Genomic DNA, 23,245 nt, shown 5'->3' on the forward strand with positions numbered 1-23,245 from the left:
CTTCTCTGTCTCTCACGTGCCCGTACCGGTTTCCAGTCACGTGCGCGTTTTTCTCGGCTGCTCCCCCTGGTCCGCTTCGGGCCTGTGTATCTTCTATGTATCTGTGTATTTCTGCCTAAATACATTGTATATTTATCACCAGCATCCGAAAAACCTGTATTGCCCTGGTAAAAAAAAAAAAAAATTCATACAACCGCTGCTGCAGGTATTAAAAAGCACGCCTGCTTCGACGTACTCTACTCTTAATACTTCTGCAAACTCATACGCTCACACTGTCTCTAACGCTCTTTATATTATTCTAGCACACCACTTTCTCCCGCTATGCCTAACCGAGCTATCCTTACTGACGATGGGATCCTGATCCAATCACAAGCGCCTGTTCATTACCAGCATGAATCAACAAGTTTACCGTCCAGCTCACCTGCATCACCAGCTACGTCGACTGATTCTCAAAAACGGTTGTTACACACCGATAGCAGCGACCACGTGTCATCTGCGGCTTCACCATCTTCTTCGACAACGTCTTCGAATTCGACGTCTTCGTCGTCGTCGTCAGGGTTATTAAACAGTCTACTGGGTTGCTTTACATGCTTTGACTCGAGTGAGCCAGAGTTGAGCGATGACCTTCATGATTTGAGCCAACTACCTGCTAATAGTCTTATCCCGTACACACGTATTCTGAACGCTGAACACGTGGGCCGTACACCCTATGAAGATGCAGAAAACCGTCACCGTCGCCGCCATAATAATAAGAATAGTAACAATAATAATACTGAGGGTGATGATGATGATGACGATGACGACAATACCAAGGTTAATGTTGATGACGATGACGATGATGACGACGAGGACGACGAGGACGAGGACGATGTTGAAAGCAAGAGCGTTTCAGCCAGTGCTAGTCGTACAGCTCCTGCCAAGAGACCGGGCGCCGCACATATACCACGCCAAGCATCAAGCACTTCTTCCAGTAGCACTTCCAACGACCGTTCTCATAACAAACCTCACGTCCTACACAAAAAACCAAAACCTTCTGCCTCCTCTTCCTCATCGTCACCTTCCCCTTCACCTTCATCTACCTCCAAGATGAAAACCCGCGTAGCGGCACGCCGCCACGCCACCATCAGAGTCACGTTTGCCAAGCTTGTCAAGAATGATTTGGTGCCTAAACGGTTTGATGTGGAGATCGATCTCACTTCTTTCCCCAACGCATCCTCCCTCGACGTGGTGTCGTTAATCCTCGATAGATCGTACGTCAACGCCAAACGTAACCGTTCCATGCTAGTAATCATCAACCCTCACGGCGGGAAAGGGTCTGCCAAGAAACTATACATGCAGAAATGCCACCCGTTACTAGCTGCTTCCAAACAATGCACTATAGACATCGCCTACACAAAATACGCAGCACACGCCATCGACATCGCTCGTGACCTAAACATCGATAAATACGACACCATTGTGTGTGCCTCAGGGGACGGGATCCCTCACGAGGTACTCAATGGTCTCTACCAAAGAAAAGACCGTGCCAAGGCCTTTGATAAATTATGTATCACACAATTACCTTGCGGTTCCGGGAACGCCATGTCTGTGTCATGCCACTGGACTGTCAATCCTTCATACTCCGCTCTCAGCATATTGAAATCCATCGAGAAGAAGATAGACTTAATGTGTGTCTCCCAGAAATCTTATATCGATGGTCCTCAAGATTCACCTTTCTCACGTCCACGGCTTTCCTTCCTATCCCAGACATACGGGATTATTGCCGAATCAGATATCAACACGGAATTTATCCGTTGGATGGGTCCGTCTCGTTTTGATCTAGGAGTCGCTATGACTGTTCTACAGGGCAAAAAATACCCATGTGATATATATGTGAAATATGCTGCTAGAACTAAAGATGAAGTAAGGTTAATGTATAACCAACATAAGAATTATGTTCCAACACCCAAGAAGATTACTGATAAAGATTTCCTTTTGAAATATGATATCCATGATAATATTGAGAATGATCCAAGCTGGGATAGAATAGACCCTGATTTGACTGAAAATGTGGGGATATTTTATACTGGGAAGTTGCCCTACGTGGCACCTGATGTAGATTTCTTTCCAGCTTCACAGCCGGATGACGGTGTGTTTGATCTTGTTATTACAGATGCAAGAACCTCCTTGGTGAAAATTACCAATGTCTTGTTATCGCTGGATAAAGGGTTGCATGTTCAATCTCCCGAAGTTCTTCATGCCAAGATTACTGCATTGAAGATTGTACCAAGAATCCCTCAAAGTTTATTTTCTGTCGATGGGGAAATGTTTGAATTAGAACCTATGTTGATAGAAGTATTGCCAAGAGTTTGTAACATTCTTTTGAAAAACGGTACGTTTGCAGATAGTGGCTTTGATAATATATAATGGTTAAGAGAATTCATAATAGGTCAGATAAATTCAGTTTTTTCTGATCATATAATGACATTCTCATTAACTTGCTTTTTTTGGGTTTTTATTATTTCTTTTTCATCACATGAATTTTTTTTTAAAAGCAACTTCCAAAAAAAGATTCATATAATAATAATTAATACATTCATCTTCAAGAATTATTTATATAGAGAAATACTTCTTTTAATTTTTTTTACTGCATATTCATACAAACATATTTTTTTTAAATATACGAAAAGAAAATGAAAAAAAAAGAATCATATATATATATATATAATTATATTATACAAGGGCATCACGCAGACGCATGACGCTAAGGCATAGTGGTGCAAGGGGTCACTCTAACATTGGCATCCAGCTTCTTGTTTGGGCTCTTCATTCTCTCCAATATCAATGACACCCGCTCTTTCTTCATTCTCTAAGGGATTACCTTCTGTATTTTCAAACTCTGGTAAAGACTTGGCAATCTTTTTAAATAAATTCTTGACATTATAGCCCGCTTTAGTAGAAGTTTCCATAAATATATCTGCTCCCAATAATTTGGCTTTATTTTCTCCCTCTTCATTAGATACTTGTCTTTGATCCGATAAATCGCTCTTGTTCCCCACAATACAAAGAATCACTCCATCATCTCCTCTTTCATTCTTGACGTCTTGAATCCATTTATCAATATATTCAAATGATTTTTTTTTAGTAATATCATAGACAACAATTGCCACTCGAGAATCACGGATATATGAAGGAATCAAAGAACGGAATCTTTCCTGACCAGCAGTATCCCATAATTGTAATCGAATTGTTTTATCATCCAAATACATGGTTTTCGAAAGAAAATCAATCCCAATAGTAGCTTGATAATGTTCATCAAATGTATCATACATAAATCGTGTGATTAGAGATGTTTTACCAACACCTTGTTCCCCAAGAAATACTATCTTATACTTAGTTAATGTCTTGTTACTCATCTTTGATCCAATCTCCTATTCTTTAATCGTTTTTTCTTTGCTAAGAATAATATCTGTTTTCTGTTTTTTTTTTCTTTTTATTTATACATTTATTATTATTATTAGTATTACAGCTTATTGTTTTATATAATATATAGATTCTATATGTTCTTATATAAGGCGAGACAGGGTAACAAAAGGGCGACGCGAAGGCACGGCGCTATCATTTGCCAGGCTGGATTCTACCAAAGGATCGTTTCTTACGAGAAGCAGCTTGTTCAGCCATGTCAGTTAATTTCTCATCAAATGATCTTGTATCTTCTTCTTCCCCTTTTCTTTTACGTTTCCTTTCATATTTTGCATAATCTTCTTTAGTCCAGACCTTGCCAAAATCAACATCACTTTCTTCATCCTCATCATTTTTATTTTCATCGTCACTTGATGAAAGACTATTAAAAACCTTATTAGATGATTCTAATAAGCTTTTGGTTTCTTGTGAATCCTTAGTGAACTTTTTTTGGTTTTGAATCCATTTTTGATAATCAAAAGGGGTAAGATGTTCATGATTTTTGGTATTTTTTGGAATCCATCTTTCAATCATCTTGGAATCTACATCTTCCACCATATTCTGTAACGTCTCAATAACTAGATCTTTGGATTTAATAATATCTATCAATTGATTATTTAAATGTTGTAAAGCGGCAATACGGTTTGCATCACAATCGATCACATTAAATAATCCTTCCATTTGATCTCCTTCTTCATCCATTTCAACAGGATCATTTATACTCAGCTTAATTTTACCAGAGATTTCAAATTCAAATGCAAAAGAACCATACGTTTTGATCACCTGAAATTCATGCTTATATAGCAGTTCAAATATTTTATCGTACACTTTTGCAATGGAATCATTGTCATATCCTTGATGATTCAATTGAAATTTAATATTTTTTTCTGTAAGACGTAATCTATGCAATTTATTATCAATTATACTTATATTGACAAATTCTTTTGGATATTCTCTATCATCAATAACTACATGATATAATTTATCACCAATGTAATGAGGGCCACTTAATAATTTACCCCCAGGAGTAGAATAATATAGTTCAGGTTCCTGTAATAGGATTTCAGTTACAGGAATTTGAAATGACATTAATAATGATGGATAAATTGATTGATTGATTGATTGATTGAGTTTTTTTTTAATTTTTTTTGCTTTTTTTTTTGTTTTTAACTTTAATTTTTTGGGGTTAGAATCTCTTATATCCCGTCATGACATACAAGGCGTCAATAGTAAGGAAAATTCAGATTGAAAGGGGATTGTTGACAATTTTATAGTACATAAAAACATCCCATTGAATATGTCTCATGTTCAAAGACTTTGAATATGCAATTCTAGAAGGAATAAAATGGTTTCATAAATCATCAGAGTCTGAATGTAATCCATATTGTAGAATTGAGCTGTGAATATTTCAGTAGATTACATATATATATCTATAAAGATTGAAAAGTATAGATCACACTTAACCTTTTAATTCATATAACATTTAACTTTTTCGATATAGAGCCATGATATTAGTACCAAATAAAAATTTGATCATTAATTACCTTTTAACTTGACACTCTTAAAATATTGAAACTAATAAATATCCTTATAAAATCTCTTTTATTTACAACTTTGATCTTTTAAACCTATCTTCTCTGGATTGAAATAAGTTTTAAAGCTTTAATATATAATTTCTAGATGACTCAATGTTTCAAATCGAAGATTTGCTATATGGATGCCAATATGCTACAAAGGTTTAATCGAAGCTTATAAATATATTTAAGAATTAGAATCTTAAACGCCATAAATTAAGTAGTCCTTTCCAAGCTCCCAGAATATTTCTATGACATTTGATTTATAATACTATATCAATTAAAATAGTTTAACTTCAATTTTTGTAAAGGTCAAATATCCTATATTGAGTTATTAAGACTAATTTTTTCAAAAAAAGAATCATTTTTGTCAAAGATTTAAAAAAACAGATTTCTCATATACTTAGACTATATCTAAATAAATAAATAAATTTTATAGTTATTATCAAATCTAGATGTGTTAAATATATTTCCCCCCTTACATTATTCAAATTTTAAGATAATAAAAGTGACAAAATGTGTATTGTATAAACGCATTATATATGCAGTTTCTATCAATAGTCTACTATATTCACAAGAAATAATACATTTTTGTAAAATAATATCAAAAGTGACTACAATTCTAATATTCTCTTTTCTTTCGAGAACTTTCAAAAGCATCATCAAGATTGCGTTTTAATGACACATTAGTTGTTCGACGTGGTAAATTATCATTATTAATTTGTTTATTATCGTAAGGTCTTGTATAATCATAATTTTTAAGTTTGTTCATTAGATTAGTAGGATCTTCAAGATTAGATTGATTTGAAGATTTAGATTGAGATTTAATCCATTCTTTTTTATTGAACGGTAAAAAGCTAGTATTATTATGGTAAATCCTTGGTTGATTAACCATTTCTGGATATTCAATTTTAATTTGATCTTGAGGTTCATCTTGTAATTTATCTTTGCAATGAATAACTTTAGAAATATTATTAATCATATTATTTAAATTAGAACATTGATCAGAATAACTACTTAAAACATAAAAGACCACTTCTCTATTTAATAATCTATTACTCTCATCATCAGATTCCATATCAATAATAATATCAGTATTTTCAGTCACTTTAAAATTGAAATTCATCACTCTTTCATTCACACTATTAAATGCATCTACACTATTTGCTCTTATAGTATCTAATAATTGCTCTCCAACACTTTTATTAGAATTGTCAACATATACAGCCCCTAAATTTTGCATAATATCAAAATAATGTAAAATATACATTCTCACAATTTCATTTTTGTCATCAATAAAAAACATATAGAACATTTCATTTTCCCCAGATTCGTAAACATTAACATACCAAAGCTGATTATTTATTAAACATGGTTTCCAAAGTGTACTGAATTCCATTTTATTACTTTCTTTCTGTTAAAATTTCTCTCGTCTAATGATTTAATTCAATTAGGATAATCAGTATATCCAATTTTAATACTTAAAATCTATATAGAAATATTTTAAAGAATAAATTCGTTATCCATATATTAGGGGAATTAATACTTCGGCGAGCCACGGAGTTTTTGGCGTAAGATTATACTGGTTCAAAGCGATTAGTTACTTATCTATACATCTTTTTTTTATAAAAAAAATCATAATTCATATTTATTTACAAGTTTATATTAGCATTAAATATGCATGAATGTACAGCATTTTATCAATACAATACTTCACTATTTTGATATACGTAATAGTACACATTATCTTTTTTGCCTATTATTTAGATAGCTTAAATAGATTATAAAATCGCCGTTTTTTTGATTTATATACTTAATTTGTTTGCCTTTTTACTAATTAAATCAGTATATAGATCAGTAGATAGATTTTTTGACGTCAGTTTTTCTGTATCGACTCTTTTTTATTTTACTTGTATATAACCATGGCTTTTTCAACTCATCATTTTATTGGAGGAGAATATTAACTCCAGCTTCTAAATATTATATCTATTTTACCTTCTTCATCTAATCATTCCAGCTATCACCATCCATTTATTTTTCCTATTTCTGTTTTAATGATTACGGTAAATTCAGGAGAATGTTTATCTTTTCTAAAATTCCATTATAGAATAGAATTTTGCCCGGAGATTTTTAACGTTTATATTATTCATTTTTTTCGAACTTAATAATACGTTAAAAAATATAAAATTGAACTTGGTAAAATATATAATTTTCTTATACAATCGTGTATTATCGCCTGTGAAAAAAAACCTTCGGATTTTTTTTTCTATATTTCATAAGTACTAAGACAAAAAGCTAATCCAAATATTCATTTCAAAACAAGCCCTCTAAGTGGTTTGAAATGCTCATGTATCTATAGGGAAATTCATTTTAACCTTGGAAAATTGTACAACAAAATTGTACAACAAAATTATATCTTATTATTACAGAATTTATATAATATCAAGTAAATAAATTAAAAGTTAATATAAACAAACTATTTAGAAAGTTACTCTTTGCCCCACCCCATTTTAATAGCTTCATCATAGGTGGGATAATCAATGTAACCCTTATCAGTCATAGCATAAAATCTTGGTCTGTCATATAGATTTAATGGTAACCCTTTTTCCAAACGATCAACTAAATCTGGGTTGGAAATAAAATATCTACCATAACCTAATAAGGTGTTTGGATACTTCAAGAATTCTTTGGCAACTTCAGGATGGATTGCCAAATTACCAGTTCTGATTACTACACCTTTCCAGATTGAGTAAACGTACTCAGTGGTACCACCATTATAAGCACCATCACCTTCATTATCCCATGGATTAGAAACACGAGGTTCAAAGATATGGACGAATGCCAAACGTTTACCCGCTTGTGCTCTCTTTTCCAATTCACCTAAAACGTAAGCATAATGAGCAAACACACATGGATCCCAACTACCAGACATACCACCATTGGTGTTATATGGAGCCAATCTGATACCAACTTTATCTTCACCAATAGCATCAACTAGAGCGTCAACGACTTCTAAAGTGAAACGAGCTCTATTTTCAATAGACCCACCATATTCATCAGTTCTCTTGTTGGAAACTGGGTCGAGGAATTGGTTTAACAAATAACCATTAGCAGCATGAATTTCAATACCATCTGCACCACATTTGATGGAATTCTTAGCACCTTGAACATAATCTTTGATATATTGCTTAATTTCATCCTTAGTGATACCATGTTGTTCAATGCCAGCTTTTTTAGCTTCTTCTTCAGTTTCTTTGGTTCTCCAAACATTATCGGAAGCAGAATCATATCTTAAACCATCTCTGGCTAAAGAAAGAGGATCAGCTTCTCTACCTAAAACCCATAATTGTGGCCAAACAAAGGACCCGTTTTTATGAATCTTGTCAAAGATTTTCTTCCATTCCACCATTTGTTCTTTAGTCCAAATACCAGGAGCATTATCATAACCACCAGCTTGGGCAGATGGAAAAACACCTTCAGTGATTAACATGGTACCTGGTCTTTTAGAACGTTGATCGTAATACTCTAAAGTCCAATCTCTATTTGGCACATTACCAGGATAATGAGCTCTCATTCTAGTTAGAGGGGGTAAGACAACACGATTTAAAACGGTAGTATTCCCGACTTTAAGAGGTTTGAATAAATCAGTATCTTTTAAAGCAACAGGCTTGAATTCAGTATTGAAGGGCATTTTATTAATTGTTACTTTGTGATGGTTTGTTTTTGAAATAAATAATACTTGCACTTAGAAATGAGTGTTGTATTGATGCTATTATCTATTCTACAAGAAATATTTACGAAAAGAATTGAGATTGAGCTAACATGATATTTTTACTTAATTTATATTAAATCTTTTTGACTTTTAGACTCTTGATAATATTTATAACAACTTTCAATTTTTCATATTTTTCATGAGAAAAATATGACTATTATCTAATCACTCTATCAAACCTTACCGCCCATAAGATTCTGCTTAAAGTATCGCTTTTTTACAAAAAGAAATTAACAGATCTCGGAAGACGGAGCTCGGAAGACGGAAGACGGAAAACGGAAGTTTCAACGATTACAAATAAATATTTTGAAAAGAATTTGTAATGAAAATTTAAATTTGCAGCTTACATAATTTTAAAACAGTAAAACATAGTATGCAGCCTTTAAAGCGTAATAATCATAGATAGAGTTATGGGACTAAAACTGTGTCGAACTACTTACCAAGTGCTTTTTATGTTCTGCAAACTAGTCTTAATTTAAAAAAAATTTCATACTTAATATACTATATTTACAAAGTTTTTTTTATTATTTCTATTAAGTATTTTGTTTATCTTGTAAAAGGTTTCGTACAGGTACGAAATTTAGAAAAAATACTTTGTTTAAACCTTAATTATACGACATACAAAACAGTACTAGTCACGATTGTTGAGAAATGTTGCTTTTTAATATATAACATGTGATAAAATTTACAAAAATTTAGTGTAATAGTGCTTATAAGATTTAGTTTTCGAGATATTTTTATGCATATTTGGTATATATATGTATATATGGTTAATTTCTATATATTTTTAGTTTTTCTTAGGATACATATCTATTTCTTGATCCAGTTCTTTCCCTTAATAGGTTAATCATTTTCATTAAAGTCACTTATGCTATTGTTCCAAACTTATTCAGTTATGGCACTATAGGGAGGGACATGCTGGATTTCTACCTTTTCATTAATATAGTCCTCTTTTGCGGGAGCTGTTGATTGAATGGGAGAAAAAGATGTAGTTGGCGCAGATAAAGTTTGAGAGGCTTGCGATTGAAGGGTTGGCGAATCCAATCTAACAGGATTAGATGCTTTTCTAGAAGTTCCACTTGAAGTGTAATGTTGCTTTTCTTGTTGTGATTGAAAGCTTGCCGTATTAGAGTGTGGTTCAGGAGAAGATGGCATTTTGGACAGTTCACCATCATCCAAAACGAAATCCCTTAATTTCTCTTTAATAGTAGATCTAGTTTCACCAATGATAGATTGTGACACATTCAATACTGGTCCCCACAAATCAAATTTATTAATGAAATAGAAGGCGACCAATAGTAAAAGTGACAATGTGACATATAAAGGATTTCTTAAAATCATCATGAATTCATTCCATCCTAAAACGACTAATAGAGCATACATCCAAATTGGTACGTGAGTGGTGGATCTTACAGTAGAACGTTTACAGTCCAATACAGAAAGATTTATTTGCTTTCTAAATTTTTTCAATATATTTTCTTTTTGTAATTCATTTAATATATGAGAGAACTTCTGAGAATGATAGATACCGAATTCATCTTGATAAATGTCATCATCTTCAGCGTCTTCATCATCATCTTTAGGTAATTGAACATCAGGAATGATTTCAACATTATCCTTTGTTTTAGCAATTGATAAAATATCTAATAAACCAATTGAATAATCACGAGCGACCTTATAAGCCTGATCAATTTCAATTTCATTTTTCCAGAATTTGGGAGTATCATTTTCATCATATCTAAATTTGGTTTCAAATTTATCTTTTAGAATAGATAGTATTGAATCTTCCTTTAGATAATCATGAATAATGTTATCCAAAGTTTTCCAAGCATTACCTCTAATTTGTTTATAAATGTTGGAGTTCTTTTCTTTATTGAAACCCAAATGGAAATCATATTCATCTTCTACTGCTTCTGAATATTTTTCATTATTATATTCAAATCCATCCTTTTCATTAAATTCTCTTGTAGTTTCAACTTTATAATTTACTAAGATTCTAGTTAAAGTAATGTTGAACATATTTAACACTTTATCCCAAACATCAATTTCAGGATGAGATAATAAATTAATAGATGAATCTTTAAATTTAATTGAGAGAGTTTTATTAATTCTATTAATGATTGAATTCAAATGTGCTTCTCTTAAACTTTTTTCGTTATCTTTTATGAGTTTGCTAAAATTTATTAGAAGTTCATCAAAAGTTTTTTCATCAATCAATTGATCTTTTTGAAATTCTTTAACATCTTTTTCAAATGCCAAATTTGTGTCTTTAATATTAGCATTCAATTTTTCCACAAATGGGGAGTTATTATTATTAGCACTATTATAGTTTTTCATCGAAGTTTTCAATTGATTAATTAAAATGCCAATTAAATGGTTCAAATAAAAATCAATTTTTGGTTTGAAAATCTTATCAATTTCATTAATTAAAACAGTCTTTTTCTCTAAGAAAATTGAATTTGTGTAATGAGAAGCATGATCAATATAATAATTCAAAGTTTTATTTTTTAATAGTAATAATTTTTCAATTAACATAGATTTGTTAATTAAAATATCGTCGGTAATAACTTTATCAAATTCATCTAATAATAACTGCAAAGCTTCATTAACGAATTCTTGAGTCTTAAACTTAGCGACTAATATTTGTTGAGTTGGCAAATCTAAATCTTTATTGTTTTCTATCAAATTCCAACAATTTTCAGCATAAATTGACCAACTTTCCATCGGCAAATTCTGACGATGATAATTTGATTTAAAGATTGGTTCTATAATTTTATTTTCATCTGTTGTACGATCAATACCACGGGTTTTCATTGGATCCATGTTACTAATGTTAAAAGCAAATGAATCCCCCAAAGATTTAATATCATCAATAAATTTTTCATTTTGTAAAATTTTATGAGCTAAACCTACATATTTCAAATCAAAAAAATCATAAAGAGATAGATCTTTGCAATTTGAAGGTTTATTTAAAGTAGCCCAAATATTCTCCAGCTCGGTAGTCAATGATTCACTTAAGCTTGATAAAGGTGTGACACCTACATGATCTCTAATAACAAATAGTAACAACACTTTATTATTCTTCAATGGATCAAAAGATTTGCCAAAGAGGGATAAATTAACTTCAAAGACAGTCTTCAATAATGCCAAATTATTCCCCTGGTACAACCCAATTTGATTTTCCCATAAGTTGACAATTAAGACTTCAGATACTGCTAATGCAAATAAGGCAGCTTTTCTTTCAAAATCTTGATCTTCACCCCTTTCCGCACCATCTGAACCTTCTACATCAAGGACAAAGATATCGTTTGTCTTGGTTAATGAATCAGATGAGGTATTAAGTTCGTTTGTATGGGCCAGCCAGATACCCTTTGTCGTCTGTTGTCTCTTAACATTAGCATCCATTGTGTCAAAATTAGTATTGAATAAAATATTCAACAAGGTTGATTTACCACTTGATTGGGAACCAAAGACCGAAACAATATGGTAGTTCATATTAATATCAACATCATTTCGATCTGGTTTTGAATTTAAAATATCTTTGAAATAATCTATAACATTGGAAGAGAAATCTTTTTCTTCACCAATTAATTGCACAGCATCTGGCATTGGTGTATGGTGTTTGCAGAATACAGAGTGAGTGGAACTATTTGTGCTATTTGAATTTATATTTTGCTTCTTTTATAAAATACAAAAACTGCTTGATACCAATTGTTGTTGCTGTCTTTTTCCTATTATTATTTTTATTTATTTTTTTCTATTTTTATATTTACAAACAATTATCATCTATACTATTTCAGTGTTTGGTATTTATTGTCTTGCAGTTTTCGCGCGTTGGGTGATCGTACTCAACGAGAAACTGAAGTATATCAATTTGTGTCATTTACTTCCAGTGACACAAATTGGACAGAGGTTTTACAACTAAATTGAGTTAAAAATCATTATTAGCTTGTATAATTAATGTGACATATTACTCCAATAAGAAATGTATATTCAGGTAATGTGTATTTGGTATAATGATAATGCATATTTCAGAAAAAAAAAATACGCGCATTAAATCTAATTAACAAGTATTTTTTAGAATAAATCGAATTAAGTTAAAATAACAAGATTTCACATAACTTGATACATTCTTGCATTCTTACATACTATCCGGTAAACGCTTTCTTTAATGGATTATTTTAATTTTAGAATTCTTTTTATTTCCACGGATATTGTAAAGTTCTCATTTTGGCGGGGCTAAGAAAGAAACAGAAAAAGGAATCGTAAAAGATAGACATAATAGATGAGTGAAAAGAATTAATTAGTTTATTACATTAGCAACAGCCTTACAGAATTTCTATTTTAGCAAGATTAAAAGTATAGTCATATAATACCGTGCTAAATATCCATTATGAGTAAAACCGCCAAGACTTTGCATAGATTTGAAGAGAAGATTCAAAATGAGGAATTCTATGAAGCACATCAAATGCTTCGAACCATTGCTAATAGATATGTTCATTCTAAGAAGTACTCTGATGCTATTGAATTAATCTTCAAAGGCTCATTGTCTTTGTTTAAGGCTAATCAGAGTGGTTCTGGTGTAGATTTAACTCTATATTTATTAGAAGTATATAAACTAGCTGAGATCAAAGTTGACGATGAATCTGTAGGCCGCTTAATTCAAATTCTGCAGGTATTGCCTTTGACTGATCCAGACTTAAAAGATGTTGCTACTGGTATGAACAACTGGAGTTGCAATAATGGCGATTCTAAATTTGGTGATGCAAGATTACATGATGCTTTAGGTCGTGCTCTTTGGAATGGTAACTACGTCTATGAAGCTGAACGTTACTGGACCTTAGGAACTCGTGATTCTAGAGATCGTTATGTAAAAAACTTGTGGGATTGGTATTTACAATCCCAAGAAGATTCTTCTAGTAGCGATAAAGAAGATGTCTCCCTTTATTTGGGGAGATTGGTCTTCAATTATCTGTTCGTTTCGAATATTAGCTATGCCATCGATTCTACAAAAGTCTTTTTAAACAATTATATTGATTATAAAAAGATTGATAATGTCAAACATATTGATAAAACTGATTTCCAATTGATTTTGTTCGATTCAAATGATTCTTCTTTAAATTTCTTACAATTATTGATATTAGCTTGTCAGACAAAAGAAGCTTCATATTTTAACTCTTTGAAAAATCAATATCCAGCTCAATCAAATCAATTTAAAAATGAATTGGAGTTTTTGGGTCAAGAATATTTTGGAATAGTAGCACCCAAGCAAAGTAATTTCTTACAAGATATGATGTCTGGCTTATTAGGTGGTGGAAAATAAGGAGATACAAACTAATACATATATACATAGAATTATATAAGCACATACTATTATAAAGTCTTATCAATAGATGATATTTCTAAAGCTCTAAGCAATTCAGGCCTATTAGCATTTTTCAATTCCTTATGTGCCTCATGGAAATTGACTAATCTACGGTTTCTTTGCTTACTTTCAGGATACTCGTTGATAAGTTCATTAATCTCTAATTCATAAAAATGATATTCAGTCTTTGGTATCTTCGTCAGGATAGTTCCCTGTGTATTTGAAAATTCTTCCTTTGTGATATTAGCCCACTCATTTGAGGGCCTCATATCTTCAATTATATCCAACTTCTTAATAATTTCACCCGTGCAACCTGCTTCTTCCCAAGTTTCTCTCTTTGCAGTCAAGCTAAAATCATTTTTTTCATCATTTTCGACACCACCTTTAGGTATTATCCAACGATCTTTATGTTTAGAAGAAGATATTAATAAAACTTGCTTATGATCTTTAGTTAAGCATACGCATCCGGAAACAATTCTTGCTCCTTCTTGTGTATATACTTGATTTTTTCTGCCAGTACGTGACGTTACTGATCTTTTAAATTGATCAGACATAAGCTTAATTGTTCTATTATATATTTTAATAAGTATTTCCTTGACAAGGATTGAAGTTCTTGGTTTTCTTATTATATTAAATTCTTGAAAGAACGTTTTTAAATTGTTAAGTGTGTGATATAAGACACATACTCCGAAATTTAACAAACTTGAGAAGTTTGCCTGTGATGACACTGTAAGTTATCTAAAACAAAATTGGCGGCATCCAAAAAAGTTTCTGTTATAAGAGAAACAATAAGTGTATATATACATATCGAGCAATTTAGTTTAAAATAGACATGGGCCAAATTACAAATTACATCAAAGATATATATATATAATTAGGCACTTCATCAAACCCTCCTTTGAAAATATTGATTTGCATTATGTTCCATATAACCTAACCCCTAATCAACCCTAAACACATTACTCCAACACATGCACATCCTGCTGACCAGCCATATGCTATGCAATCTCCACGGATACTCAAACATAGCCTTACTAGTCAGCAATATATTAATTGCAACCCTCACAATTAAGAGGAAAATTATATTATTAAAAATACGGTGCCTACATAAGACTTTGCTTAAGTTATCCTGTACGAGATGTTCTTGCTATCTAAAACTTAATCATACATAAACATTTGCAAATTATCGTCCACTAGCTCATTCGATAGGAGCCATCAAACAATACACGAATTATCTTTATTTCATTTTATGCTTATATCTCTTATCTAAGACCCAAATATATTATCATCTAATAACATATTGTTTGAGTCAAAAACACCGTTTTAACATTTATTTCCCTTTATTACTAATTGAGAACAGTATCTTATCTAGATTGATTTTTCTTTCTTAACATATTTGTGCCATTAAAGCAAAATTTTTATTATATAGTCATCTGTAAAATACTAGCCAGATCACTATATAATATCAACTGTTGTAAAACCGTCTAAGCGCCGTCGCCTTTCACGTAATTCTGACAAGAAATCAGTACAAGAGAAGCCTCGAAAGAGGACAGATCAGCTGACCACAGCTGAGAAACAACTATTCAGCAGGCGTGGAACATCAACTGTAACCACAGAATCTGCACCCACTTCTGGTTCATCTCGGTCACCTATTAGTAAGCATGACACCCAGGTTTCAATGAGTGTACCGCATCTTGTAACTATGCACCCAGAACTGTCCAGCTCTAAAGAAGTATATATTGGGATTCAAGAGAGTTAGACATTGTTACACAGTGTTTAAGATGTAAAGACAATTGCTTTATTTAGACATATATAGTAAATACCATAACTAAAATGAATATATTTCTTAAATAGTGTTTTTCGATATAAACAGAAAAACACATTTTAAATAATAAGTCACGTGATAAAAGTATTTTACCACTTAATAGAAAATGATATAATCATATTCCAGCAGTATCTAAGGAACATGTATAGATCAATATACTATTATATACTCTATAGAGAAGGACCGAGGGGAGATACAATAATCTTGTGTAATACAACCTGTAACTACTGATTTCAGTACCATCCGAACTCTGAAACACCATCCTTGTCATATCAGTCTTGTATTAAAAAATCAACAACGAAAAAGAGCCTTGTTGGCGCAATCGGTAGCGCGTGTGACTCTTAATCACAAGGTTAGGGGTTCGATCCCCCTACAGGGCTTTATTTTTGCGTAACAATTTTAATCTCTGTTACTCTCAGTAGTATATCTTTTTTGGCTGCTAGTTTAATACCAACTGTTTATTAAACTATACAACTATATACCTGAGCCTATGTAAGTTAAATATTATTATTATTACGTTCCGATTTGTTCACTATACACTTCCTATCTTTTGTATTTTCGTTCTTTTTGTTTTTCTTGGTTCTTACCTCTTTGTTCTACCTTAACCCTCTAGTTTATTCCTTTTAGCTTTAGATTCTTAAATAGAATTTATGTTCATGATTCACTTACTTGGTAATCTACATGTTCATTCCGTTATCATGTGATCCTGATTTACACACGTGACTAACGTAGCTCACACTACATGACAGGCTTTAATTTTTTGACAATTTTTGGGTATCACGTGACTGTACGACTTAATTATACTTTGCTAAGAAAAGTAATGCTAGATAGTTAATAAATTAAGATATGAGTATAATTTGTAAAATTCATGGTGAATGATTTTTAAATATATTAGAATTTTCTAAACTTGACCCAAAATAATAAAAACATTCAAAAAATGAAAAACAAAACTTTTCTACGTCAATATTATTAAGAAAAACCACATAATCAATTTTTGAGATTCTGAATTTAATTCTCCTTCAATTACGCTCTTTAGTTTTAAAGTGAGAATAATACATGGTTTAAATTGTGAAAATCTTGTTAGAATGTTGAAAAAAGTTATTGAATAGTATTACTTATTAAGTAAGGAATATATAAATAAATATTTTATGTAAATGCGTCAGAAAATTAAATGAAACTAATCAGAAAATGAATAATTATCATTATTTTCATCAAATTCATAAATTAAGTTCCTTTGTAGTTCTGTTTCTACACTTTGATTATCATTATCATTATCATTACCATTATTATTGGCATTATCAGTGCTGTTATTTCTATTGTAATTATTTGTGTTAGAAGCAAAGTTGTTATTCATTGCAATCGATGTTGATCCATTTGTTAAAGAATTTGTAACACCAATTACCTTATTATTGTAATAATTCTTTGTGGGATATTCGTTGTAAAATGATTCTAATCTACTTGAGTTCACATCTACATGAGGCTCAAATTCGCCCTCTTGAACAATTTCGTCATGATAAAAAATTGGCATATTAGTTTCCTTTTTACTTGATTTCAATGAATTCCAAAATCTTTTAATGAATTGAAAATCCATAGAAATATCATCATCTTCTTCTTCATGCTCCTCATTTTCATCACCATCTTCTTTACTTGAACAAGCATCGTCATCGTCATCGTCATCGTAATCATCATTATTATAAGAACCATCCGAATTTGGAAGGTCAGGTGTCATCATTGGATCTGCATAGAACGTGTCATTATTGGTAATTTTTTTACCTATTATAGTTTCCCGTTTTAAATAATTTTCTCTTTGTTCAAACACAACTATCAGTATCCAGACATTTACTGTTATTAATAATTTCAAAAATCTGATGATAGAATATTTCCAAGAGATTGAATCATTCTCATAAACAATCCTATAGAATAAAATGATATAATATCCCACAAAAACAGCAAAATTATAAATCAAAGTTGGGATTGTTTGATGGTAATCATTATAAAGAATTTTGAAAAAACTTTTCAGATCTAATGAAATGTTTGTAGAATCGAAAAAAATATATGATGCAACTGATTTCAAATATATGTATAAGAATATTAATAAAGCCGTAACATTAATAGCATTCATAACAATGAAAAAATTATTAATTGAATGTGTATCTTTAATCCATAAAATGAATCCTGATACTATAGTTTGGAAAACCACTAGTGCCGTGGTAAAAATAATATATGAATATTTAAAATTTTTCAAAATTCTTGGTGTAAATTTGTACCAAATTTTTTTCAATCGAGATATAAAAGTTATTCGTATTAATTTTTGATAATAACTACAAGTTGATTGGATTAAATTTTTAGCTTTTTTATTATTTTTCCTTTTACTATTTATCTTTCTTGAGTTAACAATAATATAATATATAATATAATACCAATTTATAATATTGAGAGAATAAGTGAATAACTGGTATACGTTATAACTATTACTCTGACTAATAATGGTTTTCTCATATAAATCCACTGACTGAATATTACCCATATATTGGTGTCTAAATTGGTTGATGGATTGTGAAGTATAAAATGTGGTTTCATAAATTGCAGCAAAAAGGATATAAATATGTAATATTTTAATTCTCTGAATCATTAAATTGTTATACCTTGGCAATAGAAATAACAAGAAATAGACCATCCAAGTAGCTATTGAGATTGCACAATTAGTGAAAGCAATCATAATTAAACTATTTGTGAATGAATCATTTTCAAATAGAAATTTCCAATCGCCTGTCGTGTTTAGGTGCAGATTCCAGATATCTTCCACCAACGAACTGAGAATCTTACTGAAATCCAAATCGATCTCATTATCACTTATATTATGAAGTGCACTATTTCTACAAGTAATGAAAAAAGATCGTCTACCATCAGTAGATAAATTATCGAATCTGAATAACGGATTATTAGAGGATATATATTTTATACTATCATTTAGCGTTGTCAGAAATCCCGAATTTAGAATATAGATCTGGCAGTAATTTGCGTACGGTATCAGAATAGTTGCATTGATTAAAGCAGCTAAGTTTAAAATTGTTTTCTTTTGATTAGAGTAATAGTTTGGGTCTGTATATTTTCTGTATATATCGTCCAACGACGTTAAATTATTATAGTTGTGCGTAGTATTAAAATTCGACATCCATAATAAAACACCTTTATTGTAGATAATAAGTTTCAACTATGCCTAATTATCAAAGGCTTTTTTTTATTATTTATTCTTTATTTTTAATATTATATATATTTTTTCAATTTAATTAATAATTCTATTAAATAGATGAATATTAATAGCGTATAAGAATGCTGGGAATTTTCTACTAAAAAATCTCATATACCGAATCATCCCAAACCGGGAAAACTCCGAAACACTCGGCTTTTTCAAAACCGAAAAAATAAAAGAAAACGTATATTACCAATATTGAAAAATGTTACAAAAGTATCATGATAATGTACAAAAAAGTCTCTACACAATTAAACTCGGTACAGGCTCCTTTTGATATAAAACATAGATATTTTGCGAGATTAGATCTGATGCAAAAAAGTATCACCAGAGAATCTAGCAAGTGTGAATACTAAGTAACTTTGGTGGCAAGAAGGTATTTTCCTACGCAATTCCAGGAAAAATACCAAGCAGACAGCAATATCCATTACGAAGCTTATGAGAGATGACAGGAGGGTACAGAGACTCATATTTCGCAGTCCAGCACCTAGCTATGGCACATCAATCCGAATATATGGCTTGGCTTCAAGATGAACTACCTGAAGAGCTTCCTGCCACATTTCTTGAGCCTCCGATGCAGTACGGTGATGGGCTGCTAGATGATATCTTGGATGGCCCAGCAACTGAGGGTGCTGGAAACCCTGGAAACAATGGCGACTTATCTGTAGGAAACCATGGTTCTGGGCCCCATAACGATATGTACGCCAGGGCTACGGAGGGAGAAGCTTCCAGAACAGCAGCCACCAGCGGCAATAGTACCGGATCTGTTCATCATAGCATGAACAACTCTGGACCAAACAATAACCATGGCGTCGGTACCGAGGGAAATAGCAACGACGGCCACACTGCAATGCACCTTACTGGACGAGGGTCGTTTCCTCCACGAGGGTACGGATGGACATGGACTCAATTAGCAGAACTACCAGAACATGCCGAATTAGCTAATCCATGAAAGTGGGCATGGGTATCACATCTAGGATACAACATACATTGCTTATTGCCTCACACCTTCTTTCAAAAGGCATGATGATAAATAGAAAATAGAGTAAGTAGACGATAGTAGTTTTACAATAGCTGCATACATAGCTAGCTTAGTTTTTGGCATAATAACATTTCGGACCTTAAGTATCCAACTTGCAGCCAGGGCAAGGGACAAGTTAAGGAGGTTTGCGCCCGCACACCGCATAACACGGCTCCAGTAAAAGAGTGTAAACATCGTTTCAATAGGAAACCTTTTACCTTGCCCTATTTAAGAACATTAAGGCATTTAACGTCCAAATATCGAAATGAAATCCAAAATTTGTCCCGGTAAGCTGTAGGCACGCAGGAGTAGGTAAGCCAACCATTGTACTTGATTGAAAAAAAATGCTATCAGCCCGGGGATCTCACCACTTTTATCAAAACCCTAAAGCTACGTTATGGGTAATGTCTGTTGTTGTGGTTAATGGCAGGGTGGGTGCTAATTCCATATGAACTCGGGGATAATAACACGACGGTTGTTACGTAACATGGAAAACCTTATATTCTTTTCTTTTGCTGCTTGCCATTTGCTCTTTTTTTGTTATACCCATGCACCCGCTTACTTATTCATAAGCAATCCTGTCCAATGATACAAAGATGTTGCAGTCACCTTATGAAATCTATTCGTTTAGTTATACCCTCTACATTTCCTTATGTTCTCTCCAACAGGAGACTAGCTTTTTATCATATTATGTCACCAATATATCTAGTTTTCCTTGAATCTCTCACCTACTAACAATGCCTACTCAGGTTGAGTTTCATAAGCTCTGCGTTGTTTTTTTGTATTTTTTTTTGTCAAATATCGATCTCTTGCCTTTTCATTTGCCCATACCATCTTCCTCTTTCTAGCTAATTACCAGCCTTGTTTCTTATTTCTTGTCTGTAGATTGATTATGGTTGTTGATAGTTTTGGTTCCTGCAATGATTAGTGTAAATTGTATCCCTTTCTGTTGCTTGATTATTACGGTCAACCATTATGGCTTACTACTCCTACTATTACTCGATAAAGTATATCTCCATCACTAATAATTACTGATATCATCTATTCTATTACTCCATGATTCTTCTTGGATTTCTTTTATTTTCCTTTTATTTTCTTACTGAGCATCCATTTCTATCGCCTTTCCCTGTTTCTGTTTTGGGCAAAGCTCCTGCTTATTAATCCTAATACAACTCATCTCTCCACACAACTTATCAGCTACCTAGTTAAACTACCATCCTCTATCCTGCATCCTGTCTGTATTTCGTTACTGGATTTGACAATCTATATATTGATTATATACATTTCTATATTTAATATACTACTAAATTTTATCCCATAATACTTTTTTTAAGGTACACTTTGTTAGTAATTTATTAAATTACAATTTTTCCATCCCGATTCATTCATTTGCATTGTTTTTTTATTTTCTCATCTTATTAACCTACTTTTTGTCAGGAGTTAATCAAAATCAGTATCAGCATCAGAATTACAACTCGTAGAACTGTTTCATTAAAACTTTATTTGTTGATAGTATTACTAGTTTAATCACTTTTCTTTACCATCATCCAATCCCCAAACGTCTAATTAATTAATTTTTTTAATCATAGATTAAACTATTTGGGTTTGTTTTCATTTTCAATGGGTTCTCAATTCTAGATATATATATACATCTATAAGTATGCTTATTGATATTTGTATCATTGTTTTGGTTGCAATGGTTATATATTTATACGTACGTGTATTACTTACTTGTTACATTAGTCTTGGCAATATTTAGTGTTATATTTTATTGATATACGTTACACGTATTTTTCACTCTTTCTTAATGAGACAGTTTTATTTTTTTTCTTTGCCAATTTTGACTTCTTATAAATATCTAATAAACTAGCATAGTAATATATAATTTCATGCCATCTTTCAATTAATCAATAATATTGGCTTCGTTAAAAAAAAGAATACACTTTACAAAGTAAAAACAACAATATATTAAGCAATTTAAAAGAATTTCAAAAATAGTTGAAATTTCCACATCAAAAAGAAGAAAAAAGTAATAACACACTGGCGGACGCTAATTATCCAAGACGCAATCAATCAGGTATAATAATAACATTTATTTTACGACAATGATGTCTGGTAATACAACTAACAACCTAAATCCAGCAAATAATCAAAATTTAAATATGAATACTATTCATAGTCTGAATAACAATATGAGGATTACTTCTAGAGACTATTTGAACAACAACAACAATAATAACGTTGTACGGCTGAATAGTAATATTCCCACACCATCTCCAAGGGTTGTCAATCAAGCTTCATTGAGAAGATATGCAACGTTACCGATCAATTATTTATTAAATAACGATCCGATTCCTAATACTTCCACAAATAATTTAAATTACTTTCCTGATAGCAAAAATAATACCAGCATGAATAGTTATAGTACGAACGCATCAAACAATACAGGAAATTTAAAACTTTCACATTCTAACATAGCTATTCAATCTGTCAAGACTGACCAAGAATTAAAGGAAGAATATATTAATGAGAAGGGACAATTGATTGGGAAATCTGGCAAACCATTAAGAAATACCAAGAGAGCAGCACAGAATAGATCTTCCCAGAAACATTTTAGAGAACGTAGAGGGAAATATATTAAACAGTTAGAAGAAAAAGTCGAAATACTTAATGAAATTAGACTGGAAAATAATCTTTTGAAATTGGAAAATTTGAAATTGAAACAATTGTTGAAATCAAGTTCACCCTCTGAAGAAGATGAGGATATAAATACCACAATAAAGTCATAACCACAGTTTTCTTTTTCATTATAATCATTTTTTTTACTACTACTACTACTACTACTACTACTACTATTATTATTATTACTATTATTATTTATTTTTATTTTTTTTTTTGTAAAAAGAAGGTTACCAGAAATTCCTTGCATAATTGGAGTTTCATATCATGGTCAATAAACAAATATCTTGTCCTATGATATAAAAATGTAATTGT

The 23,245-nt window shown here is 31.6% G+C and overlaps 11 protein-coding genes and 1 non-coding gene across 12 annotated transcripts; 5 read left to right on the plus strand and 7 right to left on the minus strand.

Moving 5' to 3' along the window:
* Nucleotides 1-321: 321 nt before the first annotated feature.
* TBLA0E03180 (uncharacterized protein) lies at nucleotides 322-2,406 on the plus strand (the record flags this gene model as incomplete). Its single annotated transcript, XM_004180843.1, has 1 exon — nucleotides 322-2,406. The coding sequence occupies one exon, from the start codon at nucleotides 322-324 to the stop codon at nucleotides 2,404-2,406; it is 2,085 nt and encodes a 694-aa protein (XP_004180891.1).
* A 365-nt stretch (nucleotides 2,407-2,771) lies between these two features.
* Nucleotides 2,772-3,395, minus strand: YPT6 (Rab family GTPase YPT6; the record flags this gene model as incomplete). The annotated part of the gene is made up of 1 exon (XM_004180844.1): nucleotides 2,772-3,395. One exon carries the CDS (start codon nucleotides 3,393-3,395, stop codon nucleotides 2,772-2,774), a length of 624 nt encoding a protein of 207 aa, XP_004180892.1.
* A 202-nt stretch (nucleotides 3,396-3,597) lies between these two features.
* NEJ1 (Nej1p) lies at nucleotides 3,598-4,530 on the minus strand (the record flags this gene model as incomplete). The annotated part of the gene is made up of 1 exon (XM_004180845.1): nucleotides 3,598-4,530. One exon carries the CDS (start codon nucleotides 4,528-4,530, stop codon nucleotides 3,598-3,600), a length of 933 nt encoding a protein of 310 aa, XP_004180893.1.
* Nucleotides 4,531-5,637: 1,107 nt separating this feature from the next.
* TBLA0E03210 (uncharacterized protein) lies at nucleotides 5,638-6,414 on the minus strand (the record flags this gene model as incomplete). The annotated part of the gene is made up of 1 exon (XM_004180846.1): nucleotides 5,638-6,414. The coding sequence occupies one exon, from the start codon at nucleotides 6,412-6,414 to the stop codon at nucleotides 5,638-5,640; it is 777 nt and encodes a 258-aa protein (XP_004180894.1).
* A 1,089-nt stretch (nucleotides 6,415-7,503) lies between these two features.
* TBLA0E03220 (alkene reductase) lies at nucleotides 7,504-8,706 on the minus strand (the record flags this gene model as incomplete). The annotated part of the gene is made up of 1 exon (XM_004180847.1): nucleotides 7,504-8,706. One exon carries the CDS (start codon nucleotides 8,704-8,706, stop codon nucleotides 7,504-7,506), a length of 1,203 nt encoding a protein of 400 aa, XP_004180895.1.
* A 966-nt stretch (nucleotides 8,707-9,672) lies between these two features.
* Nucleotides 9,673-12,396, minus strand: SEY1 (dynamin-like GTPase SEY1; the record flags this gene model as incomplete). Its single annotated transcript, XM_004180848.1, has 1 exon — nucleotides 9,673-12,396. The coding sequence occupies one exon, from the start codon at nucleotides 12,394-12,396 to the stop codon at nucleotides 9,673-9,675; it is 2,724 nt and encodes a 907-aa protein (XP_004180896.1).
* A 784-nt stretch (nucleotides 12,397-13,180) lies between these two features.
* On the plus strand, nucleotides 13,181-14,110 carry GET4 (the record flags this gene model as incomplete). The annotated part of the gene is made up of 1 exon (XM_004180849.1): nucleotides 13,181-14,110. The coding sequence occupies one exon, from the start codon at nucleotides 13,181-13,183 to the stop codon at nucleotides 14,108-14,110; it is 930 nt and encodes a 309-aa protein (XP_004180897.1).
* Nucleotides 14,111-14,160: 50 nt separating this feature from the next.
* On the minus strand, nucleotides 14,161-14,706 carry DDP1 (polyphosphatase DDP1; the record flags this gene model as incomplete). Its single annotated transcript, XM_004180850.1, has 1 exon — nucleotides 14,161-14,706. The coding sequence occupies one exon, from the start codon at nucleotides 14,704-14,706 to the stop codon at nucleotides 14,161-14,163; it is 546 nt and encodes a 181-aa protein (XP_004180898.1).
* A 1,578-nt stretch (nucleotides 14,707-16,284) lies between these two features.
* TBLA0Etrna14K lies at nucleotides 16,285-16,357 on the plus strand. The gene has a single exon. It is a non-coding gene; the product is annotated as a tRNA-Lys (tRNA).
* A 797-nt stretch (nucleotides 16,358-17,154) lies between these two features.
* DFG16 (Dfg16p) lies at nucleotides 17,155-19,152 on the minus strand (the record flags this gene model as incomplete). The annotated part of the gene is made up of 1 exon (XM_004180851.1): nucleotides 17,155-19,152. One exon carries the CDS (start codon nucleotides 19,150-19,152, stop codon nucleotides 17,155-17,157), a length of 1,998 nt encoding a protein of 665 aa, XP_004180899.1.
* A 523-nt stretch (nucleotides 19,153-19,675) lies between these two features.
* Nucleotides 19,676-20,182, plus strand: TBLA0E03270 (uncharacterized protein; the record flags this gene model as incomplete). The annotated part of the gene is made up of 1 exon (XM_004180852.1): nucleotides 19,676-20,182. The coding sequence occupies one exon, from the start codon at nucleotides 19,676-19,678 to the stop codon at nucleotides 20,180-20,182; it is 507 nt and encodes a 168-aa protein (XP_004180900.1).
* A 2,174-nt stretch (nucleotides 20,183-22,356) lies between these two features.
* Nucleotides 22,357-23,040, plus strand: TBLA0E03280 (bZIP transcription factor; the record flags this gene model as incomplete). The annotated part of the gene is made up of 1 exon (XM_004180853.1): nucleotides 22,357-23,040. One exon carries the CDS (start codon nucleotides 22,357-22,359, stop codon nucleotides 23,038-23,040), a length of 684 nt encoding a protein of 227 aa, XP_004180901.1.
* Nucleotides 23,041-23,245: the final 205 nt, after the last annotated feature.

Source organism: Henningerozyma blattae, chromosome 5, assembly GCF_000315915.1.
Source record: "Henningerozyma blattae CBS 6284 chromosome 5, complete genome".
Lineage (NCBI taxonomy): Eukaryota > Fungi > Ascomycota > Saccharomycetes > Saccharomycetales > Saccharomycetaceae > Henningerozyma > Henningerozyma blattae.